The 25,469-nt window shown below is 37.7% G+C and overlaps 1 protein-coding gene across 1 annotated transcript in view; it reads right to left on the reverse strand.

Moving 5' to 3' along the window:
- The window catches only part of LOC148816087 (astrotactin-2-like), a 312,272-nt gene that overhangs the window by 254,773 nt on the left and 32,030 nt on the right, over positions 1-25,469 (reverse strand). The window contains exon 3 of the mRNA XM_088904657.1: positions 18,030-18,134. Within this exon, the coding sequence (XP_088760783.1) occupies positions 18,030-18,134 (105 nt within the window). The remainder of the gene's footprint in view (positions 1-18,029; positions 18,135-25,469) is intronic.

Here is a 25,469-nt window from a genome sequence, read left to right on the forward strand (position 1 = left end):
GACAATTTCTCAAAGCTCCTCTGTTGATCTGGGAGTTATAGAGATGAGTTGGGTTTTTTAATTACAGTTCTACTGTATATAGTTGGGACAAAAATAATTAATGATTCCCATTCTTTCTTAAAAAATATATTGAGGAAATTCACAGAAAGGACCAATACAAAACACAATTAAAATGTGACTTTCGGGCAGTGCTGGTACTGGGGTTTTCTTTGATACTGAAGTCATATGCTTTACATTAAACTGAGAAAATCCCAGCATTGTAATGTGCAGTGTATGCCATTTCATACTTGCACTGTACAGGCTCACAGAGATATTCTGAAAACAGAAGGTACTTCCTACATCCTGAAGGGCTTTTCTCTTCATTACTCATCACCCAAGCTCCAAATGAAGTGCCTGTCTAATTTGCATTATTTATTTAATGTATCAGTTTAAATATTTACTCTGGGAAAGCCTTTCTGACAAGTGTTTAGCTTCACACAGCATGTTTCTGGCTGTCTTTCTTCCCAGTTCTATACTAAAGCTATCAGACAATTAAGTCTGTTGAAACTTGGCTGATAAAAGGCCTACAAGAAACCTAATGGTGCTTGTGGAGGATGAAGTAGGAGCACTGCATTCTGAAGAAAAGAAAGTGTACTCACAATTAGATTTTTTTCAAGTTCTAATACATCATATTTACTGTGGCAAAAGCAGTTTAGAGAAAGGTTTATGGTTGTGCCCTGATGATCATAACAACCTTACACCTAACCAGGTTTAATAATAATAATAATAATTCCATACATTTATACAACATTTTTTTATTCCAATTGATTCCAAAGGGATTCTATATAAGATGGAGTAGTCATTATTTCCAGAAGCCCTAGAACCTTAGGAAGGACTGAATATACTCGAATGGATCTAAGCACCATGGGATCTTGTCTCATCATGTCTCATCCACCTGATCCACTAATACTATACCAGTTGTAACCGTACAGTAGACTGAATTTTGCTTGGAAGTTCCAATAACATTACTGACCTGGTCCATCCTTGCTTGGCTTCTGAGATCTGACAAGACCAGGCTGCCAGGTGGATATGCTGTTTACATCATGTTCATTAATTTAGTACCAATTTTCATTTTCACAATAGCAAATCCAATGAATTGTCACATTATTCTCAGCTATAGCTTGATATTTTGTTAGTTAAAGTGTTAATTATCCTTACTCCTGTCTCCTAATGATGATATCTTTCTCTCATCCTACTATAAGATTCATAAGCACTCGTAAGTGCCGTAGATAAAGGGATAACAACATTAACCCTGATAGATCTCCGACAACTAATATTTCTTCAGGTTATGCCTTTGGAGAATGGCATCCTCACAACTGCAAAGCTTGTCAGCCTATTACCCCGACATCCTGTTTCGCACTTTTCATATTTGTGGCTGTCTTTCAAAAGGCAAGTTGCCTCTTTGTTCTGCCAGAGTTTGTGATCACACCAGTGATTCTATCTGTCAGCTCTACAGGACGAAAAACGTTCATTCTTTATGCAACATCACACTTCAAGCACAGGAACACGGCTCCCTTGAGCAGAATCATTTCGACAGTGAAGTCAGAGCAGAGAGCAAAGACTTAAGGAATTTAAAGCAGCAGGAAGAAACGGGGAAAATTAAATAAGAAATAGAAAACTTTGAACCATGCAATTACAGAAACTATTGAAGCATAAAACTCAAAGGCAGGGCACTTAAATGCTGTACTTTGAGTGGTGTGAGAAACAAAGCACAAACAGTAACTACAGTAGGTGTTTTGTAAATGTGACTTTTTTTTCTGTTGACTGCTTTAGACACCCATTTCTAATAAAAGATGGATGGTTGGCTCTGTGGCTTTCAGATTTAATTATATGTTCTTTGATAGTTTGAGGAATGCATCTGACAGTTGTGTGTGCTTACCCACTCCAAGGTGTCAGGTCAGACTAGAAGGGGTATTTCTCTATAATGTAAAAGAAGCAACTGACAGATTCCAACACCTGTCTCTTTCGCCAATCCACAAAATATAGACTGCCACACCAAAAAGCATGGCGCAAACATTTACTATTTTGGGGACAACATAACAATATTACTAAGATATCAAAACTGCCATCAGATTCAACCCATAGAAAAAACAAAATAATCTAGTTGTTTGCAGCCCCACAGTTGTTTGTCAGGTTATTAAACATTTTAAGATAGATATAATTCAATTATGAGATAATTTAAGACCTGCAGGCTTCACAAAATTAATTAACTATACATGGCGTGTGTGAAAAGTGTGGGTTTCTATCAGTACAATGCCAGCTAAGAAGTAATTCATTCATATCTCGCAAAGCTGTTGATGGTATAATTTTCATGACCAATGAATATCATTAAAAGATTAATGAGCTTTCTATAACAAAGCATAATTTGAAATGCCTGGAAAAAATGGTAAATACCAATGTTTGATAGTGCAAAATTAGCCTTTTCTTTAATAATGGAATTTTATTAGAAAAGGCTAACAAAATATCTGTACATTCTTTTCCATGCAATTAATGCAGAGTGATACTATGTGTCTTCAGTGGCATCTGGCTACTATGAGGCCTTTTTTTGTATCATCAGGTTTTTTTATTTATATAATACTCTTTAACATGGACAGTTCTATTCAAGATGTTAATGTTGAAACCTAAATCACTATATATATATAATTAGTGAAAGCGAGTTGTAAATAAACATCCAAAGAAAGTCTGAACATTAATATGAAACCATGCCCTCCAGGGCATTAAAATTTAAAAATAACACAATTCTATACTGTATTGGCTGGTTTCATATCATAAAATTAGTGAAAGTCCTGTCCATCTATATTTAAATAAGGAACAAGTAATAGGTTTATTCCATGCTGAAAAAAAGAAGAAAGAGAACACAACGTTTCGGCCGTGGAGCCTTCTTCAGGTGTGAGAGAGACAGGGCAGTAGGCAAAGGTAAAGTAGCGGGAGAACAAAGGTTGGGAGGGAGGAGGAGTGAGAGGCGGGAGCAGGGGACAGAAAGAGAGGCCAATCAAGAGGTGTGAAGTCAGAATGGGTGCAGAGAGGTGTGAAATGAAACTTCCAATGAATGGAGAAAATTTAAAAGAACAGTAGTCTGTCGTTAAGGGAAGGGAGAAGGTGTGATCCTAGCTGCAGAATAATTTTAGTTTCGGTGGTCTTTCTGATGTATGAGTTTGGAAAACCGTCTTTGAGAACACAGACGGAGAGATTAGAGTGGTCGTGGCCGTCAGAGGTGAAATGAGAAACAATGGGCTTGGAGAGATCTTTAATCTTTACAGCCCTGACCCTGACGTGTTCTCTGAAACGGTCTCCGAGTCTCCTTCCTGTTTCTCCAATGTAGATGGCTGGGCATTTACTGCAAGAGATACAGTAAATAAGGTTGCTGGAGGTACAAGATGCTGTCTGGGTGATCTGGAATTGTCCTGAGGGGCCTTGAATGAGTGTGGTGGTGGCTGTGTATTTGCAGGTGATACAGCGAGCTCTGTTGCAAGGGAAAGTGCCTGGTGTGGATGGTTGTTGAGGGCGGTCAAGGGAACTGTGAACAAGGAGGTTACGCAGATTAGGTGGTCGGCGATATGAGATGATAGGGCGATCAGAAAAGAGGGCCCCAATGGAGGGATCATCCTGTAGGACGGAAAAGTTGTGGTTAATGGTCCTGGGGATAGGAAGTGTGTTAGGGTGGTAAGGAAGCACCAGAGGAATGCGGTTGTTACGGCGGGAGTTCCTGATCGGGTTGATGGTCCGGGGGGTGTTTTTGGCTCGGGCAAGGGCCCTGTCACACTGCTGGGGTATCCTCTGTTGGTGAAAAATGAGTACATTTCGAGGGCTTGGTTCTCGAAGTCGATGTCGTCGCTGCATAATCGTCGTAACCTAAGGAACTGTGAAAAAGGAAGAGAGTTTTCTTACCACCCTAACACACTTCCTATCCCCAGGACCATTAACCACAACTTTTCCATCCTACAGGATGATCCCTCCATTGGGGTCCTCTTTTCTGATCGCCCTATCATCTCATATCGCCGACCACCTAATCTGCGTAACCTCCTTGTTCACAGCTCCCTTGACCGCCCTCAACAACCATCCACACCAGGCACTTTCCCTTGCAACAGAGCTCGCTGTATCACCTGCAAATACACAGCCACCACCACACTCATTCAAGGCCCCTCAGGACAATTCCGGATCACCCAGACAGCATCTTGTACCTCCAGCAACCTTATTTACTGTATCTCTTGCAGTAAATGCCCAGCCATCTACATTGGAGAAACAGGAAGGAGACTCGGAGACCGTTTCAGAGAACACGTCAGGGCTGTAAAGATTAAAGATCTCTCCAAGCCCATTGTTTCTCATTTCACCTCTGACGGCCACGACCACTCTAATCTCTCCGTCTGTGTTCTCAAAGACGGTTTTCCAAACTCATACATCAGAAAGACCACCGAAACTAAAATTATTCTGCAGCTAGGATCACACCTTCTCCCTTCCCTTAACGACAGACTACTGTTCTTTTAAATTTTCTCCATTCATTGGAAGTTTCATTTCACACCTCTCTGCACCCATTCTGACTTCACACCTCTTGATTGGCCTCTCTTTCTGTCCCCTGCTCCCGCCTCTCACTCCTCCTCCCTCCCAACCTTTGTTCTCCCGCTCCTTTACCTTTGCCTACTGCCCTGTCTCTCTCACACCTGAAGAAGGCTCCACGGCCGAAACGTTGTGTTCTCTTTCTTCTTTTTTTCAGCATGGAATAAACCTATTACTTGTTCCTTTGCAGCCTACGCATGCTGACGCAGCTACCCACCTGAACTACTATATTTAAATAACATGAGTTTATAATAATCCAGGATAAGAGCTAATCAGGATCAATGACATTTTTGGTGAAGGATTCCAGCTCTCTAATTCCTGTCAACATCTTAATCCTCCAACACACCTAAAGAAGGTTCAGCAACTGGAATGCTGTGGTTTGCTTCTTTCTTTCTGGTTTTCAGTGTTTAATTAACCTCTGCTTTTTCCTCGCATTCTCATACACTGACATACATGTGTAGCTCGCTCCTCAAAAATAATGTTGAACTAAAAAAAAAACCATTCTTTTGTTCAATTATTTCCTAATGTATTACAGAGTGCTTAGTTGCCTGAGTAGTAAAAAGCCAGGGGTAATGCAGAATAATAGAGGTCTGGGCTCCCAGGGTGTGGGATTGATTAGATGCTTACATCAAATGTGTTCCGTACATCTTTCTGACTAGGTCTAAGGCCAAGAGACCTAGCAACATCTAACATGGATGGTGTTTTATTTATTTAACTGAAGAACATGCTGCACCCACTGCTTTTAGTTCGATTTTGTATGGATTTGCAAAGCCTACAGCTTTTAACTATTGGGTTGTACACAGGTTACACTACAACAGGACACAGCTAGCATGCTGCTGTCTGCAGACTTCGGAAGCACTGCAGACACCAGCTGTTGGAAAGTATAAATGATTATCTGGGAACCCTAGCCAATTAGCTCACAAGCAATGTCACTACTGAAATGATTGCAACTGTCCACCTACTTCAAGCTGTTTAAAGATTGTCCATTGTTGCAATTGTAAAGAACTCCTTTCTTTGCACAGTTATTTCAGCGCCTTATCCCCAGCTCGTCATTACTGTTTTTCTTTCCCTCACACATTCTAAATACTTCTTTCATCAATTTTATGAAGTATGACTGATGTTTGTTTTTGAGATCCATTCAAATTCATGTCATTTGCTTATAGATCATAATATGTAAAGACATCAAGCAGACGATATTCATTAAATGAGATATTGTCGGCTCTTAAATGGCTGCTCTTGCTCAAATCCACAGCTCTCCTTCACAGCACCTCAGCGCAATGCGCATTAATGTTCCTCTTCACTGAAGTACTGTCAGATTAGCATGCTACAGGACAATGGAGAAACATGCAAAAGGCAAATGGTTATAAAGAGTAGTGCCTGCCAGGCAGAAGCATCAACTTACTCACTGTCACTTTAACTTACTGACATTGAGACTCAGAGATAAAGTTAATGCTGTGTCATCTTGAATTTTAAGTTTAAGAGGGTTGTAAGGAACATAGAAGGGAAAAGCCTAAGCAAAGAAAAGGAGCATTGTGAAGATAGGCAGATTACAATGGTTAAAGGGAAATCAATGTTTAACCTGTGGATTGTAAAGGCTATTGACACCTTGCAGGACAGCTGCTGAAAATGCAACGTTATTCTTTCATAGTTGCATAAGTAACATAAAATTGCATTTTTATCTTTATATATTTAAGATGCATACTTTTGTATGATAAACATTTGCAGTGCATCTCATTCCTTTTTAGTAGTTTCCTAGGATCTATGCTTTCTGTATAGTGGAAATAATCTCTAATTCACACTCATCTGAAATTTCAATCTGGTGATTATAATGATTCGAGGTAAAATATTTATGAGTGATCTATATGAAGCTGAACCAACACATCTAACACACTGTTGGCATTTGCTCCTCTCTATCCATTCATAAAACTAAAAGGCAACCATTTTTACTACAAAATGCAGACATATCAATATTAACTGTTAAAACATAATGGGCAAACTTTATATAGAAGACTGTCATTACATTGTAATTCTGTTGAGAAAGAATATATGGTAAAATTGTAGAGTGCATCTTTTATGGGCCAAGAAGGGACTAGAACTACACTTCCCATTTGGATATTTACAGCTAATTATAGAGTTTCTGTAGTTAACTGAGCATGGGAGGTATCAATGGGCTCTGCTCAGTGTATATAAAGGTGTATACCACCACAACACATTGACTTGCCTTGTACTGATACCAGGTTTTTGCTACAGCTTAAAGAAAAAAAATCACTGGATTGGAGAAGGGAAATTATTGATATTAGGTGATTTTTCTAGTGTGGTTTAGGAAGTTGGAGGGGCTGAGATAACCACATAACAGACTAGACAGGATCACAAAGTGTATACGCATCTCTCATTATATGAGTACTTACAAGTATTTTGCTAAAACGAGTAATACATGTGCATACCTATTTCTGTTATATGAGTAATCTTCTTCTGTCGATACAAGCTCCAAGCATGTAGCTCGTTCCTTCATTTTTATTTTTCACTCCTCTTAGCTGTTGTTGTCTTAACTATATTAACAGAAACTGTATTATATAATTTATGGAGTAGAATAACATTTTGAATGCATAATTTATAAAAAGAATATCGATTCACCCATTTAACATTTAATACAATGAAAGGTTTTATTTTGACTATGCACACAGTATCAATATCACCAGACAGCTTGATGCTCTATCTTACTGTTACAGTTATGGGTTTTATTTTGTCTTTGACTACCCAAGATTTATTAAATAATTCAACCGGCAATTTTTTGTTTAAGAAGACATTTTGCTTCGTTTGTGTAATTTATTTTTCATGTGAACTAGAGAGACCGTGCAAATTTTATTTCTCCACACAACTGCATTCTAATACTTTCAAACAGCTCACATAAAAACTAATTGTTGGTAAATTCTACTTGTAACATATACAGTGCCTTGCGAAAGTATTCGGCCCCCTTGAACTTTTCAACCTTTTGCCACATTTCAGGCTTCAAACATAAAGATATAAATTTTTTATTTTATGTGAAGAATCACCAACAAGTGGGACACAATTGTGAAGTGGAACGAAATCTATTGGATTTTTGAAACTTTTTTAACTAATAAAAAAATGAAAAGTGGGGCATGCAAAATTATTCGGCCCCTTTACTTTCAGTGCAGCAAACTCACTCCAGAAGTTCAGCGAGGATCTCTGAATGATCCAATGTTGTCCTAAATGACTGATGGTGATAAATAGAATCCACCTGTGTGTAATCAAGTCTCTGTATAAATGCACCTGCTCTGTAATAGTCTCAAGGTTCTGTTGAAAGCGCAGAGAGCATCATGAAGACCAAGGAACACACCAGGCAGGTCCGTAATACTGTTGTGGAGAAGTTTAAAGCCGGATTTGGATACAAAAAGATTTCCCAAGCTTCAAACATCCCAAGGAGCACTGTGCAAGCGATCATCTTGAAATGGAAGGAGTATCAGACCACTGCAAATCTACCAAGACCTGGCCGTCCCTCTAAACTTTCAGCTCAGACAAGGAGAAGACTGATCAGAGATGCAGCCAAGAGGCCCATGATCACTCTGGATGAACTGCAGAGAACTACAGCTGAGGTGGGAGAGTCTGTCCATAGGACAACAATCAGTCTTACACTGCACAAATCTGGCCTTTATGGAAGAGTGGCAAGAAGAAAGCCATTTCTCAAAGATATCCATAAAAAGTCTCGTCTAAAGTTTGCCACAAGCCACCTGGGAGACACCCCAACCATGTGGAAGAAGGTGCTCTGGTCAGATGAAACCAAAATCGAACTTTTTGGCCACAATGCAAAACGATATGTTTGGCGTAAAAGCAACACAGCTCATCACCCTCAACACACCATCCCCACTGTCAAACATGGTGGTGGCAGCATCATGGTTTGGGCCTGCTTTTCTTCAGCAGGGACAGGGAAGATGGTTAAAATTGAGGGGAAGATGGATGCAGCCAAATACAGGACCATTCTGGATGAAAACCTGTTGGAGTCTGCAAAAGACCTGAAACTGGGACGGAGATTTATCTTCCAACAAGACAATGATCCCAAACATACAGCAAAATCTACAAAGGAATGGTTCACAAATAAACGTATCCAGGTGTTTGAATGGCCAAGTCAAAGTCCAGACCTGAATCCAATCGAGAATCTGTGGAAAGAGCTGAAAACTGCTGTTCACAAACGCTCTCCATCCAACCTCACTGAGCTCGAGCTGTTTTGCAAGGAAGAATGGGCAAGAATTTCAGTCTCTCGATGTGCAAAACTGATAGAGACATACCCCAAGCGACTTGCAGCTGTAATCGCAGCAAAAGGTGGCTCTACAAAGTATTAACGCAAGGGGGCCGAATAATTTTGCACGCCCCACTTTTCATTTTTTTATTAGTTAAAAAAGTTTCAAAAATCCAATAGATTTCGTTCCACTTCACAATTGTGTCCCACTTGTTGGTGATTCTTCACATAAAATAAAAAATTTATATCTTTATGTTTGAAGCCTGAAATGTGGCAAAAGGTTGAAAAGTTCAAGGGGGCCGAATACTTTCGCAAGGCACTGTACTTAGCAATTTATGGAGCCATAGTATTCAAATCTATCCAAAATGTACCTAAATTCAATTGCTTTATGTCCAGTTACAAGCACTTGGAATGAATCAGAGACTTTTTTACACATACTTTAATGGGGATTTAGTGTCCCTTTTATAAATTTGGAAGTAACTGTGCTCAAATAGTGAGGGATGAGTGTAATTAGAACTCTGTAACAAGGTTTTCTTTTCCAATGGACATGTTCAATGGATATGTCTTTGAAAGTCGTTTGTCAAATAAAAACAGTTAATTGAGATAAAAGTTCAAATAAAAGAAGGTCATTGCAAATAAACATCACTTATTTTCTAAATAACTGCCTTATCAACAAATCATCCAAGATCTCTTACTTACACTAGAAGACAAGCCCAGCTGCAGTCACTAGCACCCTAAAATGTCACACTGCATAAAGAAGGAAGAACAATGAATTGAAAGAAAGGACACCTAACACATTTCACAGCAGTATATTTTGTTCTGTATATACACTCTGAATAATGCTACAGATTCTAGTGTCTTAACAATAAAAACTAGCTTATTTTGCTTTTACAGACACCATGGTCCAATGTATTAGATCAATGCTGATCTTGGCCATACTGTAGCAGTGTGTTGTTGCCAAGGATACAATGATTAAAAAGTGCACTGATTTCATTAAGGTAATTCTAACCTAGCACCATATGTGACTTCAAGAAGCACTTCAAATGCTTAAGTCAAAGCTAGCACCTGGTATTTTTCATGCACTTCAGGGGTTTTGTAAATGCGGTGGAGTAACGCGTGTTCCTGCAACTCACTGAAAAACATATCTCAGATGGTGAGGAGCATGAATAGACTGATACAACTACTGCATCAATCATTATTTTGAAGAAAAGGCATGTGGTGCAGTCAGAACAGTGCATTTACAATATGCCCGTAAAGGGAGTGTTCTCCCACATTGTTTCTTAAAGATGAGAGTCACCACAGAAAGGGAATAAAGCTGCTGTCAAATATACTGAATGTTCAGTTCTGATTACAGAGAAATGACCTGACTTCCTTGTCCCCAAGGCGGCTTCCTGCCGAACAGCTAATGGACCACTTGAAAAAGTATGACAGACTTTTCAGTTGAAATTTCAGTTGAAAGACAATTTACGTCTTACAAGGACTTTTTAAAATACTAACAGGACCTATTAAGAACAAATCATTTAAATGAATCCAATGGAATTGCACAGGTTTATGTTGTGAACCTGTATTTTGTGGGATTAAGGATACTGTACATGGATATGAGGCACTCAGTGTTCCCCAAAAATCATTCAACCTCTCAGTATAATAATAACTCCTTTCACTTACAGTATATAGCGCTTTTCTGGACACTCCACTCAAGGTGCTTTACAGGTAATAGGGATCCCCTCCACCACCACCAATGTGCAGCATCTACCTGGATGATCCGGTGGCAGCCATAGTGTACCAGCACGCTCACCACACACCAGCTATCCGTGGGGAGGAGAACAGAGTGATAAAGCCAGTTCATAGATGGAGATTATTAGGAGCCCATGATTGGTAAAGGCCAATGGGAAATGTGGCCAGTACTGGGGTAACCCTCCTACTCTTTTCGAGGAACTCCCTGGGATTTTTACTGACCAAAGAGAGTCATGACCTCAGTTTTACGCTTCATCCGAAGGACAGCATTAGGACCCACACAGACCACAGGGTGAGCTCCCCCCAATAGTCCCACTAACACCTCTTCCAGCAGCAGCCTTACCTTTCCCAGGAGGTCTCCCATCCATGCACTAGATAGGCTCACAACTGCTTAGTTTCAGTGGGTTTCCAATTGTAAATTGCTGGGTGACATGGCTGCTGGCTAATGGAGTTCCATGGTATCTTTAGCTAGAGAATCTGAAGAAAACTCACATGAACATGAGGAAAACATACAAACTCTATGCACATAGCACCCCAAGTCCAGGAGTGAACCCAGGGCCCTAACCACTGCACCATAGGAAAATTAACCCTTGGGAGCCTGCAATTCTGCTCTCCTGTCACTCTTTCCTCATTTGCTGACACAGCCAGGGAAAATAAGGGAGGATTACTGTAATGCTGTAAATGGATCTTTATGTACTGTATATTCATGCAACGGTTAAGAAAAGGTTACTTTTGACCTGCAGAAGGTTCGGGTTATGAACACACTTGTGAAACTGAACCTTTATGTAACCCAGGGAGTGGATGTGATGGCCAAGTCCAGCCTTTCTTGGATTCTGAGAATTGACAAGATGAGACTGGAAGCAATTTTCTTTGTTGAATTTTTTTCTATTTTCTGCTTTATTTTTTGAATACGATAACCCTTTTTTCTGTATTTGTTCGATAAGCAATTATTTTATACTGTCAATACCAATAATGGACACCCAGTTTCAATAAAGTACCGTGTGCACACTAAAAGTCATAAAAGTAATTGAAAGTTATTTATATATATACATATTATGCCATATATTGAGTCATTGAAAATAATATATTATGCATGTTTTTGTTTAATTGAAACAGGTCGAAGAGCCACAGCAAAGTCCAGCTTCCAACTGCAGACTGTAGACATAGTGAAGTATAGTGATTAGAAATGAATTAACATTTAATAGTAAATTCTAAAATGTCAATTACCCTAAAAACTAATAGATGTAATTTTCAAATGAGCAATTTAAATTAATTCAATACAAAATGGTGAGCCAACGTGCTAATTAAGTCAATATGAATGTGAATGTAATTCCCACTCCTGATGTTTAAAGGCTGGTAAAATTGATACCTGCCCTTCGTGCTCTAATTGCAATCAATCCTATTCATTTGTCAGCAAATTAAATCACTTGAAGAGAGAGCGAAACAAACAAATGCTACTACAATACTCAAATATAGTCTTTATGCATCGATTAAAATGCTTACAAATCTTGTCCTTTAATGATGAAAGAGATTGGAAATAACTGGTGAAGCAAGGAGTTAACAGACATGCTTAGAACAAAAAAAAACACATTTTAGTTCAGAACTATGCTGTGTTGACTCTGATTTTATTTTAAAATGACTCAAACAGAAAGGGATGGAAATCAACCAGTGCACCTTCAACTCTACTGCATACTAACCAATCACTCTCCAGCGAACGACAGTAATTTAATAGCAATTAATTGAGAAGATCTCTGCCACACTAAAGCATTTTCTGTGTGCTGGTAATGCTGCTCCTTCGCAGTTATTGGATTCGATTGTGTTTCTTTTTCCTGCTTAGTTTATTCTTGTAAGCACCCCCATGCCTGGCTGTCTACTCATGGCATTGCAAAAATGGAAATAACGTCCCCAGCAGGCTGCTGATTCCCAGCACCAGCACCCTGAGGCTAAATATGAGTCTTTTTGTTGCTCCACTCTCCCTTTGGTAGTGCCTTTGGGTAATTATAGCACCACCACTTCATCAGTCTTTCTTCCTACAAGACACAGTACATGACAGCTTCAGAACAAGAATACATGACTAACCTCAAAGGAAGGGTCAAGAGCTATTACATTCAGACACTGATCAAGATTCACACAAAAAGAAGCAAGTCAGTGTCAGGCAGAAAGATAATGAACTCCGACAATCCAACCCTTTACATCAAAATGAATTATATGTATTAATCAGTGGTCCCAGCTGTTGTACACCACATACTAAATTATTTCACATAATTCAGTCCACATCATTAGTATTTAAAGACGTTAAATCCCAGAAAGAAAAATCAGCCAGCCCTAATTCTAAAAAAGAATTAATCTATCCTTAAAATTGAAACCATATAAAGTGACTTTTGTAGTTAGCTTTCTTTTATTTTCTTTTAGAATCGGCTCCACCATCTCTACTTACACAGTCAAGGAGTCATTTATTCTCCAAATGACATGGTAGGCTAATACTGCAAGGTAGCCTGCTGGATTCAATGACTCACCAAGAAAAAAAAACACTATAGAAACCTTATCAACTGAGAGCATATTTCAGTATGAAATATATGTATTTCACTAACTTTTGCTTTCTTGGCAAAGTTTTTTTTTCTAAATATACAAAATATGAGGTTTAACCCAGTGAAAGCTGAAATGATTCACTTTCAGACACAATTCTTAGTAAAATCAATAAGACCAACATTCTGTTCTCATGGAAACCCTAAGTATCTGACAAAGCTCTGTCACTATGAAGCCACACTTCAACATTTCTGTACTTAAAACAGCCATACTGGGGAACATTAATTAAGCTGTAAAACACAACACTTTGTCTTCTGTTCCAGCACCTTGATCAGTGTAGAGAAAACACACAGTTTATAGATAAGAGAAATGATCTATAAGTATAAGAATGTTTCTTTATCATACACAAATGGGATTATTTTAACCATAAAAGGAGCATTACATTTTTAAGATTAACTAAAATTAAACTGTACAATAATTAAGGCATTTCCTGATCAGGTAATAATTAAGTACAGTGGCATTCAAAAGTATTCATCTCCTTGTACTTTTTTACATTTTATTGTGTTACAATATGGAATCAGGGAAGGCATTTATTTGGGATTTTTTCCAATGATCAACACACAGTCAAAACAAAATTCTGCAGATCCTCCTCAATTATTAAAATAAAGAAGAATATATCTGATTGCAAACAATCACCCCCTTGAGTCAATATCTGGTTGAGGCACCTTTGGCAGAAATTATAGCCATGCATCTTCTTGGATACTGTATATCTCTCCAAGCTTTATACATCGGGACACTGCAACTGTAACCCATTCTTCTTTGTAAAATTGATCAAGCTCTCTCAGGTTGGATGGGCACCTTTGTTGAACAGCAATTTTCATCTCCTGCCACAGATTCTTAATTGGACTGAGGTCCAAGCTTTGACTAGGCCACTCCAGAACAATTACTTTTAATTTAAAAGTCACTCCACTGGAGTTTTGGCTGTATATTTTGGGTCACTGTCCAGCTGGAAGTTGAATCTTCTCCAAAGGCCTTTGCCGACCACAGCAGAATTCCAGGCCCCTGACAGAGTAAAGCACCGCCATGCTTCAAGGTAGACATGATACTCTCAAGATGAGCAGTGGTGTTACATTTGCAGCAGATATAGTGCTTAACACTGAAGCCTAAAAGGTCAGTTTTAGACCTTTCATACCAAAGAATCTTCTTCCCCTTGGACTCAGAGTCTCCCACAAGCCTTCTGGCAAACTGTAGACAGGATCTGATGTGAGCTTTTTTATTCCCCCAACTATGGTTTTTGTTTTGACACTCTCAGATTCTCTCTCACTTGTAGCTGAGATTTGTGAACCACCTGGGCAATTGTTGTCATATGCACAATTTCTCCTGTTTCAGCTGTAGAAGACTGTAATTCCTTTCGAGACATCACAGGCCTCTTTGTGGCCTCCCTGACAAGTGCCCTTCTCATCTAGATACTCAGTTTTTGAGCATATCTAAAAACAAATGTTAGTGCCAGAACCTATTTTACTGTGTCATACCAAAGGACATGAATACTTATGCAATCAGTTATTTTCTTTTTCATATTTATTAGGAATTTGGGAGGATCTGTAGAATTGTATTTTCACATTTACATTTACATTCTATCAATCAATGGCAAATACTTTTGATAGCCACTGTAGGACACAGTAGCAAAACACCTGCATATCACTTGCACTATTTACACTCACAAAAGTAATAGTTTCACCGAATAAAATAACTGTCACTGTAGAACAGTGCTAACACTGTAGAACAGCAAGGAGAGGACACATTGACACCAATGCAGATCAAACATGGACGAACCAAGAAAAAAAGTTTAAGCAATATGAAGACTTGCAAAAGTGAATGATGTGTTTTCTTTCTAAATGTCAGTAAAAATAACCACTCTAAAATTATTGTAAGAAAAATAATTTAATCTCCTCCTAAATCAACAACCTGGATCTTAGTTTTGGTCAATAATTTGGTCATCAATTTCTCTACGGGATTAATAAAGTATTATTTATCTATCTAATCATTCAAATAAAGAAACAAGTCATGCAATGTGCAATACACCCTTAATTTAATGGACTAACAGAAGGGTAGTTGTATCCGTTACTGACAAATGTCCATTAAATCACAAATGTTGTTTTTTCACACTATTATATGAAAAATATTGTTACAAATGGGGGGTTACTAAAATGGTAAAAATCAGGATTTGACAGAGCGATTTACTCTATAATTATTTATAACCCCCAACTTTTAAGTGACTTCTATCAGTATACCAGAGCGGCTGGTATAATTAGAGGCATGTGAATTCTTTGTTCTCCGGCACAGCTTTGTTGAGAGGAGTAATAATCCAGGCACGCTTGGTTAAACAAATATTTATTACAATGGCAAGATACAAACTACACTACACATATCATACATACACACAAAGGTACTTTATGTATAGTATTTACAAACAATGCGTTTCAGAGGCCTAACATTCTAGTCACCCAGAATGCACCAAGCATTAAACTCTTAATGCCTACAGAGGCAACATAAGAGATGAGCTGCCTTCTAACTAAATGCAACCTGCAGTTAAATCGCTCTCTGCACCCCAGATGCCACAAAATAAATGGGAGCCTATATCCCTTTCCATAAAAATGCACCCTAAGCAGTAAAGACATTTCTAACTGAGGTATCTTTTACCCAGGAAACCAAGTTCCCTAAAAACACAGAATAGCAGGTCCTCTCTAACAAGGTTCAAATACTTAACTCCAGTCAAATTTGATTTGGAAGATCATGAAGTAGGGGCTCTCACCCAAATCATCTGGACTCCTCTCTCTTCTCCTTGTTGTCTGCTTCTTGTTTCTTCCTTTCTTTCCTCTTCTCTTAATGTGATCTTACTGTATATTGTGTGTCTGTACTGCTCCTTGACAATCATTAATCCACAACTTACCTAGATATACTAAGGTAAACTTTACCTTATTTTTGTTTTTGCTCAAGGGACCCCCTAGACCTCAGCAAACATCCTCCCTGCTTTGAAGTTAGAAGTGTTTACTCTTCCCAGTGTCACAAGCTTTATCTAAAATCTAAGAGACACTTCTCAGTCACCTAAACCTATAACAATATATATACACACTATATGCTTTCTGGATCTTTTAACATTTGCAATCAACACAGTCAATGACAACTGTTCCTGAGTCTTTTTTATCATAAACACACAAGATCATTATTTAATGTATCATAAATATATTATATAAAATTTGCTAAAGGATATATAACACAAAAAACACTCATCGCAAGCAACTGCCCTACAGGGTACCATTGATATTCCTGATTTCTAAACCTACTGTACAGTTTGTAGCATTTATCTTTATTTATCTGTATTTGTGTACTTTTGGTGTACAAATTTACTAAATCATACAAAACATAAATAACACTCATCTTACGCAATTTGCCGACCCCTATGTTTCAGTCAGGGTTACTTCCATGATAATGACCACCTGACTTTATAAACTTAGATTCCTTTACTAGAACTATAAGGCACAACTAATAGAAACAGGTGAAACTCTGACAAACACACTCCATCCATCCACACAATATTATTTCGTTTCAAACCTAATAAGTCCCATGAAGAAAAAATCAATTTACAGTATGTTCCTCCTACAGTACGCCCAATACCAATTGCCTGACCCTATGGGAGACCATCGATAGTCAAGCCTTTGAGACCTATTTAAAGGTATGTTGTACAAGAAAAGTTTTCTATCGTTTTTTTTTATATTTTAATGTCTTTTATTGTGAAGAAAGTCCAGTTTTGATTTTATAAACAGAACTTCCCTGTAGCAGATTTTGTATATTAAATCCAAAATCTGTAAAAGCAAAGTCGTAAAAACTGTGTGTTTACTGTACCATTCTTTTGCAAAACAATATTAATAAATAATATTTTAATTTAATTTAATATTTTAATAATATTTTGCTTTGTTAAAGCATGGTCTGGTTTTGTAAAATAAATAGCATGTCATAGTGCATTTTTATATCTGTTGTGAAAACGGAGGTGGATTATCTGATGAAAAAAGCAAAGAAAATAAGAGAAGGCAGAAGAAAGAACAGGCAAAGTGAAGTTCAAAGTTATATTTCCTAACTCCAGAATACTTTCCAGGAAGCATAATTACTGTCCTTACAGGAGCAAGGTTATCTTCTCCTCTCCCAAAACCAGACTGTTCAAGATAGATTTTCCATATTGCTATTAGTATAAGTGACAAGCTGTAAACGACAGCTATAAAGGAGCCAACATTGTTTATCTCTACTACATGTTGTGTCTGTGAGATATTAAGGTATTTCAATAAATATGGTAACAAGATTTCTTGCAGTTGAATGCACATTTTCCAAGTGGGATTTTCATAGATAAGAGAGTCATAATACCATCAACATGACCCCACATGAGTGTACTAAGTAGCCATGGTAACTCCAAATAACAGTTAAAAGATAGATAACTTTGTTCTAATGCGGTCAAACATTAAAAGTGTGCAGCGTAATTCAAGTCGTGCACACAAAGGCCATGACACTGTCTGAAATTCATTACCAACTTAGCAACAAACAGACTTCATGTCATATCATGTAAAGGGATATGAGTAGTAGGTGCAGCACTAATGATGTAATCAGGAAAGACAGACATACAGAACTTGCTTCTGTGACATGACAGTGCAAGATCAACGATCTTTAAAATGGTACTTGATGCCACCATCAAAGAAAGAAAAGTGGTCAAATCAAAGCCTGAAACCTGAGAATCAACCTAAAAAAACCCTTGGTTTAGGCAAAGGAGAGGACTTGAAGCATTCGTAAAGGAATGTCAGGCTTATAGGCAAACATAAGGGCAGAAAATCTTTCAGAAGCAGTGGGAAGTTAAGAAATATAGAGGCTTTCCCACCTTTACTCCTGCGCCGCCCCCTGTGCTGTTCTGTGTAGAACTTGAGCTGAGTTTCATCATCTGCCTCTGATCCAGAGTCTCCAGTGCGGCCAAACATTGTGCCACCTGTGGAGAGGAGGAGAAGGGGAAGGGGGAATCAGAACACACTGTAGAAAATAGTGTCCGGAGAGACATTGTTACTTCTCTTTAATCCCCTGCTGAAGGTAATAACCTCCACTCGAATTAAACAGATCCACCTTTGTAAAAATGAGCAGCACATAACACTGAAAAAACTATTTTTCAATTCACTGTAAACAGTAAACAAAAACCAACAGATGCTGCAGAGAAGAGGTGAGATGCAAGCAGAGGAGAGAGGAGACATTGACAAACCCGGTAGAGCTGGTAGGAGATGAGAAAATGAGTATGCCCAAAGTTTACAAAAACGCTATATATGAACATGTTATAACAATGCTGGATAAAATGAAACATACCTCTTTTATTTCAAAACACACCTGATTAAATATACACTTTACATCTGGATGCTATTTTGGGTGTAGGGAAAGTTACAGAATCTGGCCAATCTAAAAACCAAACAATTACTAAACCTGACACAAGTTAGCTGTTTAAAAGTGGCCAAAAGGGTGATGAATACATACAGTGGGTTTTAGACTTCTGAATATGCATTGAACCCTGGACTGAGATGAGAAATGTTTTTTTAAGAGGCACCATGGCTTGATATGAGTCCAGCTCTCCAGAGAAGAAGAAATTGGAAGCTCCACGGCTCCACTGACCACTCCATCTCTTTTTCTTTGTTGTAGCTTTGTAGATAAAATCCTTTAGCAACAACCTTTTTAATGTGCCCTAACACCAAAGAAATAAAAGACTAGATGCTCTTTCAAGGACTTCACCTATAGAACTCAATTACATAAGAATACAGGATTTCAGATTCTATGAGTAATTAGTAACAAAATATTGTTAAGCTTTTGAATGCGGAAACTGTTAATAAAATATGTATTGAATAATCACAAGCTGTTAAATGAATCTCAAACTTTAAAAAATCTTTACAGCCATAAATGATATGCAGACATTCCCACTTTGAACCTTGGAATTAATTACTGCAAAGAACAAACAGTGCCATATGGACGGAATTTTAAAAGCCAGGAGTAGTTTTGAAGTTTTATTTATTTAAAGCATGGTCATTCAGGATTATTGATTCCGTAGGTGCAAAGAGCTGTTTGCTTGATTAACTTGCCTGCCTGAAGCACTCTTCAAAGGAGCTTATAGAGCAAAGAACTTAAAAGGAACAGAGTACAACAAATCACAAAGCAATTACTAATCAGATTGCATGATGCAATTTATGAAAGCAAGCTGTTCGACAAATTTGCACAACTGAAGAACAAATGACAATTAAAAGTATTGGTAAATATAGTGTGCCATATTCATATGTTTGTTTCTGAAGTTTTCTGTTAATTTTCTGCCTTCCATCAATCTTTCCTAAGACTCATCATTAAGTAACCAAGACTGAAAATAGCTATGCATACCAATACTCATTCACACAGTTATCTCCTTTACAGCTCCTTCTATCACAAACATACAAAAAACATACTTCTTTTCTTATATTTTCTTAGATATTGTCCTTTGCTTAGTGATGAACCTAACCACTGGGGTCTATTTTCATTGACAATCGTGATCCGTTCACAAATCCTTGATAGATCCCTCACCTGAGTTACAGGCCTCAGAACATCAGCCCCATGAAGAATTTTCACACCCAGAGGCAAATTCCACTTGCCCTTCCCTTCCACCTTAAAAACTTTTTTCTCACCAAGGTCATCAATCAAAACCTCTCAATTTTACAACTTAAACGTTTCAACTTGAGCCCTTCTTACAGAAATATTGTAGCCCTATACAATTTCTTGCATTAGGAATTCGTCTTTTCACATACCCCAGCTTTTCTCCATGAAACACAGACACACAGACAGGGAGAGAAGCTTGGGGTCAGAGCGCAGCGTCAGCCATTGTACGGCGCCCCTGGAGCAGTTTGGGGTTAAGGGTCTTGCTCAGGGGCCCAACGGAGTAGGATTCCTCTGCCGGCTACGGGATTTGAACCAGCAACCTTCCAGTCACAGGCGCAGATCCTTAGCCACAGAGCCACCACTCCGCCCTTATGGTATCAACAACCTTCTAACACACACAACTGTCTTGTCCAAAGTTCATTTCACAGTATACAGTCACCATCCATGCTAGGCACTTTTCGCTACAACCAAAATCAATGCATTTCCTGCATATCCAGCATATAGCCAACAGCACATATAGAGTATAAATACAGTATAGTCCCTCTGGCCGTTTCATGTTTTTCCAAAAAGTGGCATGCTTGTTCAGCAATCTGATTTCCTGCACTTGCTGTACTGTATAAACTGTAATTTATACAGGGAGATGACAGGCTGACAGTTACAGAAAACATACCACAGCAGAGAAGATCATTTCAATTGAATAGTTCCTCGATTTTAACTCCCCTCATCATGATTATGCTTATCTTTCTGCCTAGGTCCTATTAAATGAATTCAAAGACTCAGAGAAAATATCAGAAAAATACAGAAGCCAAATTTATCGTTCAACCTGATTCATAGATTTCCCCATAGCACTCGCTGGTTAGCTAAATCTCATTCTCAGATTATGCAGTGATGGGACCAACTTCAAAAACCAAGGCTTTCCCAATGTGGTCTTTTTTCTTTGGCAGGGTAGATCCTTCATATATCATTGACAAAGCCATTATATGGGTGGTGCAGTGGCTCTGTGGCTAAGGATCTACACCTGTGGCTGGAAGGCTGTCGCTTCGTATCCCGTGGCCTGCAGAGGAATCCTACTCTGTTGGGCCCCTGAGCAAGGCCCTTAACTCCAACTGCTCCAGGGGCACCGTATATGGCTGACCCTGCGCTCTGACCCCAGGCTTCTCCCTGTTTGTATGTCTGTGTGTCTCATGGAGAGCAAGTTGGGGTATGCAAAAAGACAAATTCCTAATACAAGAAATTGTATATGGCCAATAAAGTGATTTCTCTCTCTCTCTATTTTGAGTTCAATCTTTAAAGTAACTGACAAGAGCATTCTCAAAATCAGATAACAGCTGACTATACCAGATGACTGAATAGAAATACAAACTGTATATTCAGCCTTCTGGCTTAATGTTTTATTACAGGCTCCAGTATATTACTGTGATCTTTAAATGTCAAATTTCTAAAGGTTTTAAGAAACATCTTCGCAACACTACTGTCAGATGGATACAGTTTGAACTTTCCTAAAGCAGTAGGCAATGGATAGAGCTAGTGCTCCCATTGTGAAATCAATTTATCTAGAAAATAGATAATTTAAAGGGAGCAGGTGTGTCATAAAATAAATACATGTCTCTTCCAATGTACTTGTACCTCTGAAACTGCATTTATAATCATTTTAAAAAGAAACATCAAAAGAGATTAACTGAAATACTGAATTGAAATCATTTCAGCCCCCTGTCGTAATTTTTTCTACCTGAACTGTTCTGAAAAACATAAACAAAGATTAATTTAGGTATTTGCTGCAGTAAGGCATATACTGTAAAGGTTTCTCAGCCTAACCAAAATGTCTACTAATGTACTGTACTACCAGGATTCCTAAATAAAAGTCAAGTGATAACACACTGGCAGATCCACTAATCCAATATTTTCTTAATTACCTGGATATGTTGTTTATGCAAGTGTGCACCATATCTAAAAAACGATTCCACTATTCCTACTAATACTTAACTGCACTTCTAAATTCATAGTGAGAATTCACATAAACTAACAGCTTATAAATGGCAGTAAGCCAGTTTGGTGGAACACTGGTTGTGGTTGGTTGAGCCAGTTGAACAGCCACGTGAGTAACCGTAATGACATGACTGGGTCTCTTGTTTGTTTATGTAACCTTTTGTATTTTTTAGATTATGATCTTTAAGAATTCAACATTTTAAAGGGCGATTTAAAGAAAATAATATTAAAGGATTAAAAATAAGTTATCTTAAATGAAAAAGAAGTGGAGCCCAAGGCTTCTAGAAATGGTTTGTCTCCACAATCTCATATATAATTAAATACTAATTATTTATTTTAATGTATACAGTAGGCCCACATTGCTGGCCTCTAAACAATATTCCTTAAGCCCAATGAAACAAGTGATGTTGGACTAACTTTGCCGTCTGCTAGTTGGCTATCTGGGCTGCTGTTTTTAAAGAAAATAAACTTTAATAAAGAACAATGGTACTGAAACCTATAATACATTTTGGATATAATTGAAAGCAGTTGTCTTTATATATTATATACGGTATAAGTGGTTGACATTTTATGGGTATTTTTCCATTTTCTAACAAGCCTGCAGAGAAGTATATAAGTTGATACACATAAATTGTCCCTAGACCAGTATAATTACAGTGGATATATGTCATAACACATTTTCTGAAAAGGGGATTTCACATAGACAGATACAAAGAACTGTGAAAGTCACAATAATCCACATCCACATTTCATGGAAAATTTCCACACTGATAAGGTCTATGAGCAACCAGATGGATTTGTATGTGTAAAGTACTTCAGTGATGTTCATTGTTAAATCAATTAGCTTAACCTTTCCTCAAGTGTTTTAAAGGGATTCTTTAATGAATGAAGCAGATTTTTACAGAGACTAGACTCAAGTGTTTCCTAAGCCTCCACATAGTGCATCATTCTTGGAAAGAGCTTTTTAGATCTGCAAATGAAAAAAAGAACTCAGAAATTCAAGACATCAGCTGGGGCTTTCCAGAAACATGCAGAAAAGCATTCCAAATATTCCAGATGTACAATTACATTTTAAGACGTATAATATACCACCTCAATCCAAACTTTACCTGTCTTCACCTGAATCCCAACTAAGGAACTCTTTGCAAGCTAATGCTGCTTGATAGTGTGTATATATATATGTTTCTATCATGTTTCATTCAATTAAAATGCACAGTGATTTTTGTTTGTAGCTTCTAAAAGCTAGTATTGCATTAATGAGATCTGCTTCTTCCTCACAGTGCAGTGTGCAAATAAAGCTCCTGTTATCAATCAGCTTGAACAGGATGCTGCTATAACTTTGATTAGAAAAAGAATACACTTGCTATCATTTCTGATGGGGAAACCAGGAGTCCCTTAGGACTTTGTATTGACGTTATCTTGGTTTATTATCTGGAACTGTCAGCTGTTTCATCTTAATCGATCTTAACAACTCAGCTACTTATTTTGTGGTTGTCTCAGACCATATTTACATTTTTCCTTCCCTGATGTCTCAAATACTTATGAGTTTATCCTATAGCTGACACAATACAATTTAAAATGATTTATTCTAGAAGTGTACTCATATTTTTTTTTGCCTGACTTGCGTCTATAGGCAGCCCGAATTTTCAAAATGCTCATCAGGGCAAAGCATGGCAATCTCCATGATCACACAGTTACACATAGGATGAGTACATGGTAACATTTAAGAAGATGAAGTACCACTAAGGTTCTTCTAATTTAGCTAATCAATGACTTACAATGATTTTTAATTGATAAACAAACCTACAAGATGGAAAGACATTACACATACATTTGTATTCATATTGTGCCTGGTTGCCTTCCAAGTCAAAGGTAGTTGAGTTGTGCCAACCAAATACTTAGACAAGCAAACACAGAAATTATGACTTTCATTTCATTGAACATTCTGTTGATTTTGATATTATTTTGTAATTTAATAACTCAGTAAAAATATAAAATAATAATTATATAAATTAAAAAACACAATAATAAAAAAGCACTCCACAATACATACCAGATATTTTGCAATGTTAATTCCCTAGTACTGGTATTTTTGGCACTATTAAGAAAACTATTAACTCTCACCATTAAAAGCACATGATAGTTTACATTCTTGCTCATATAACTCTGAAATGGTCAATATTATAACATGCAAAATATCACTTCTACAAAATTCATTGTACATTCAAAAATCCTTAAAGGTATACCTATTTAACAGTAGAAAATACCTTCCCCTTGTCTGCCCTTTGTAGAAAATATCACAGGAGATGAGTTCCTAGTTTGTTTTGTATGTTCCACAGTGCATTGTGGACATTATTTTACGTGTTTTTGAAATGTCCATACTGTATATTGTTAAGCCTTGGCAAACTGTCTCTTCTCCCGTATTCTAAATAGGGTTATGAACAACAAAATGCTTGCTAAATGATAACTTTAATATAGGCAACTTGCAGTTACTGTAATTAACAGAATATGGTTGACTAAATGAACTGTAGTTAAAAAGATGCAGGTACTGTACTGGGAGCCTTTGAATTCCTCCCTGGTATCATTGGATTCTGTCCTATCCTATTGTGTGTAGTATGGAGCTGTTTTACTTGTGTCCATGGTGCTGGGAGAAGGACAGAGAAGGTTCAAGCACTGCCACTGATGCAGTCAAGGGCTTATTGTATGGTGCTTCTACTTAATAATATGCGGGCATTCTTCCATCTTTCATGGTCTGCTGCCTTCCAGTTTGGTAGCTCAGGTTGTGTTATGGGCAGCATGTTGAAAATCAGATGCCAGAGAAGTGACTATCTTGGTCTATGCAGTAATTCCATTTTCACACACTCATTCTGCTGTATTTATCTGGGTATTTAATTTCTGGAGTTTTGAGGGAAAGCAGTGTGCATTAAGGGTATAAAAATGGACATGGCAAGCACTCAGGTGCAAATTGGATTTTTTTTTTTGTTGAACCACTAGAGTTCATTACAAACAATCTGATCGTGTTTTTGAATATTAAACACTGTATTGGCTGATGTAGAACCTGGGATTTTGTTAGAAATGTAATGGCTTATCTTTTCCATTACACCTGCAAGAACTTGTGGTCAAATACTAGCAGTTCCAAAAATTGCAAGAAAAACATCTTACAATCACTATAGGCTTTGAGTACTTGGAGTCCTCACAGAAAGTAAGAATCGTGCACTAATAATCCATTAAAAAAACCAAAGAAAACGAAAAAAGGTGAAGACTGTGACTGGCAGATTAGTTAATAGGTACTGGGGTAATCCACAGATATCCTGCTACAACAAGGCATGAAGAAAAGGAGAGTGCAGACAGAAGAGTAAAACTAGTCTTACTTACTATTAGATTATTATTAAACTCCAGCTGATAACAGGCATGAAACAAATCGGTATCATCAAATTCACACAGGCCTCATTTCCGTATGATGCTTCTTAGAAAAAATTGATATTCCCTACTTGTATGGCAGTTCTTAGTTACATTTGAACTGAATATGATTCAGAAAACAAAACAGTTACAATGACCAGAAATTGTGAAGAACTGAATTAAGAAGAAATCACCTCCTGCTGGTTCTAACTTGGCTAACATGACTGGGTAGCTTGTTCACACAACTCTTAAAAAAACGGTGCCTCCAGTTTCAGGTTGATGC

Source organism: Atractosteus spatula, chromosome 23 (assembly GCF_055471065.1).
Source record: "Atractosteus spatula isolate fAtrSpa1 chromosome 23, fAtrSpa1.hap1, whole genome shotgun sequence".
NCBI classification, from domain to species: Eukaryota; Metazoa; Chordata; class Actinopteri; order Semionotiformes; family Lepisosteidae; genus Atractosteus; species Atractosteus spatula.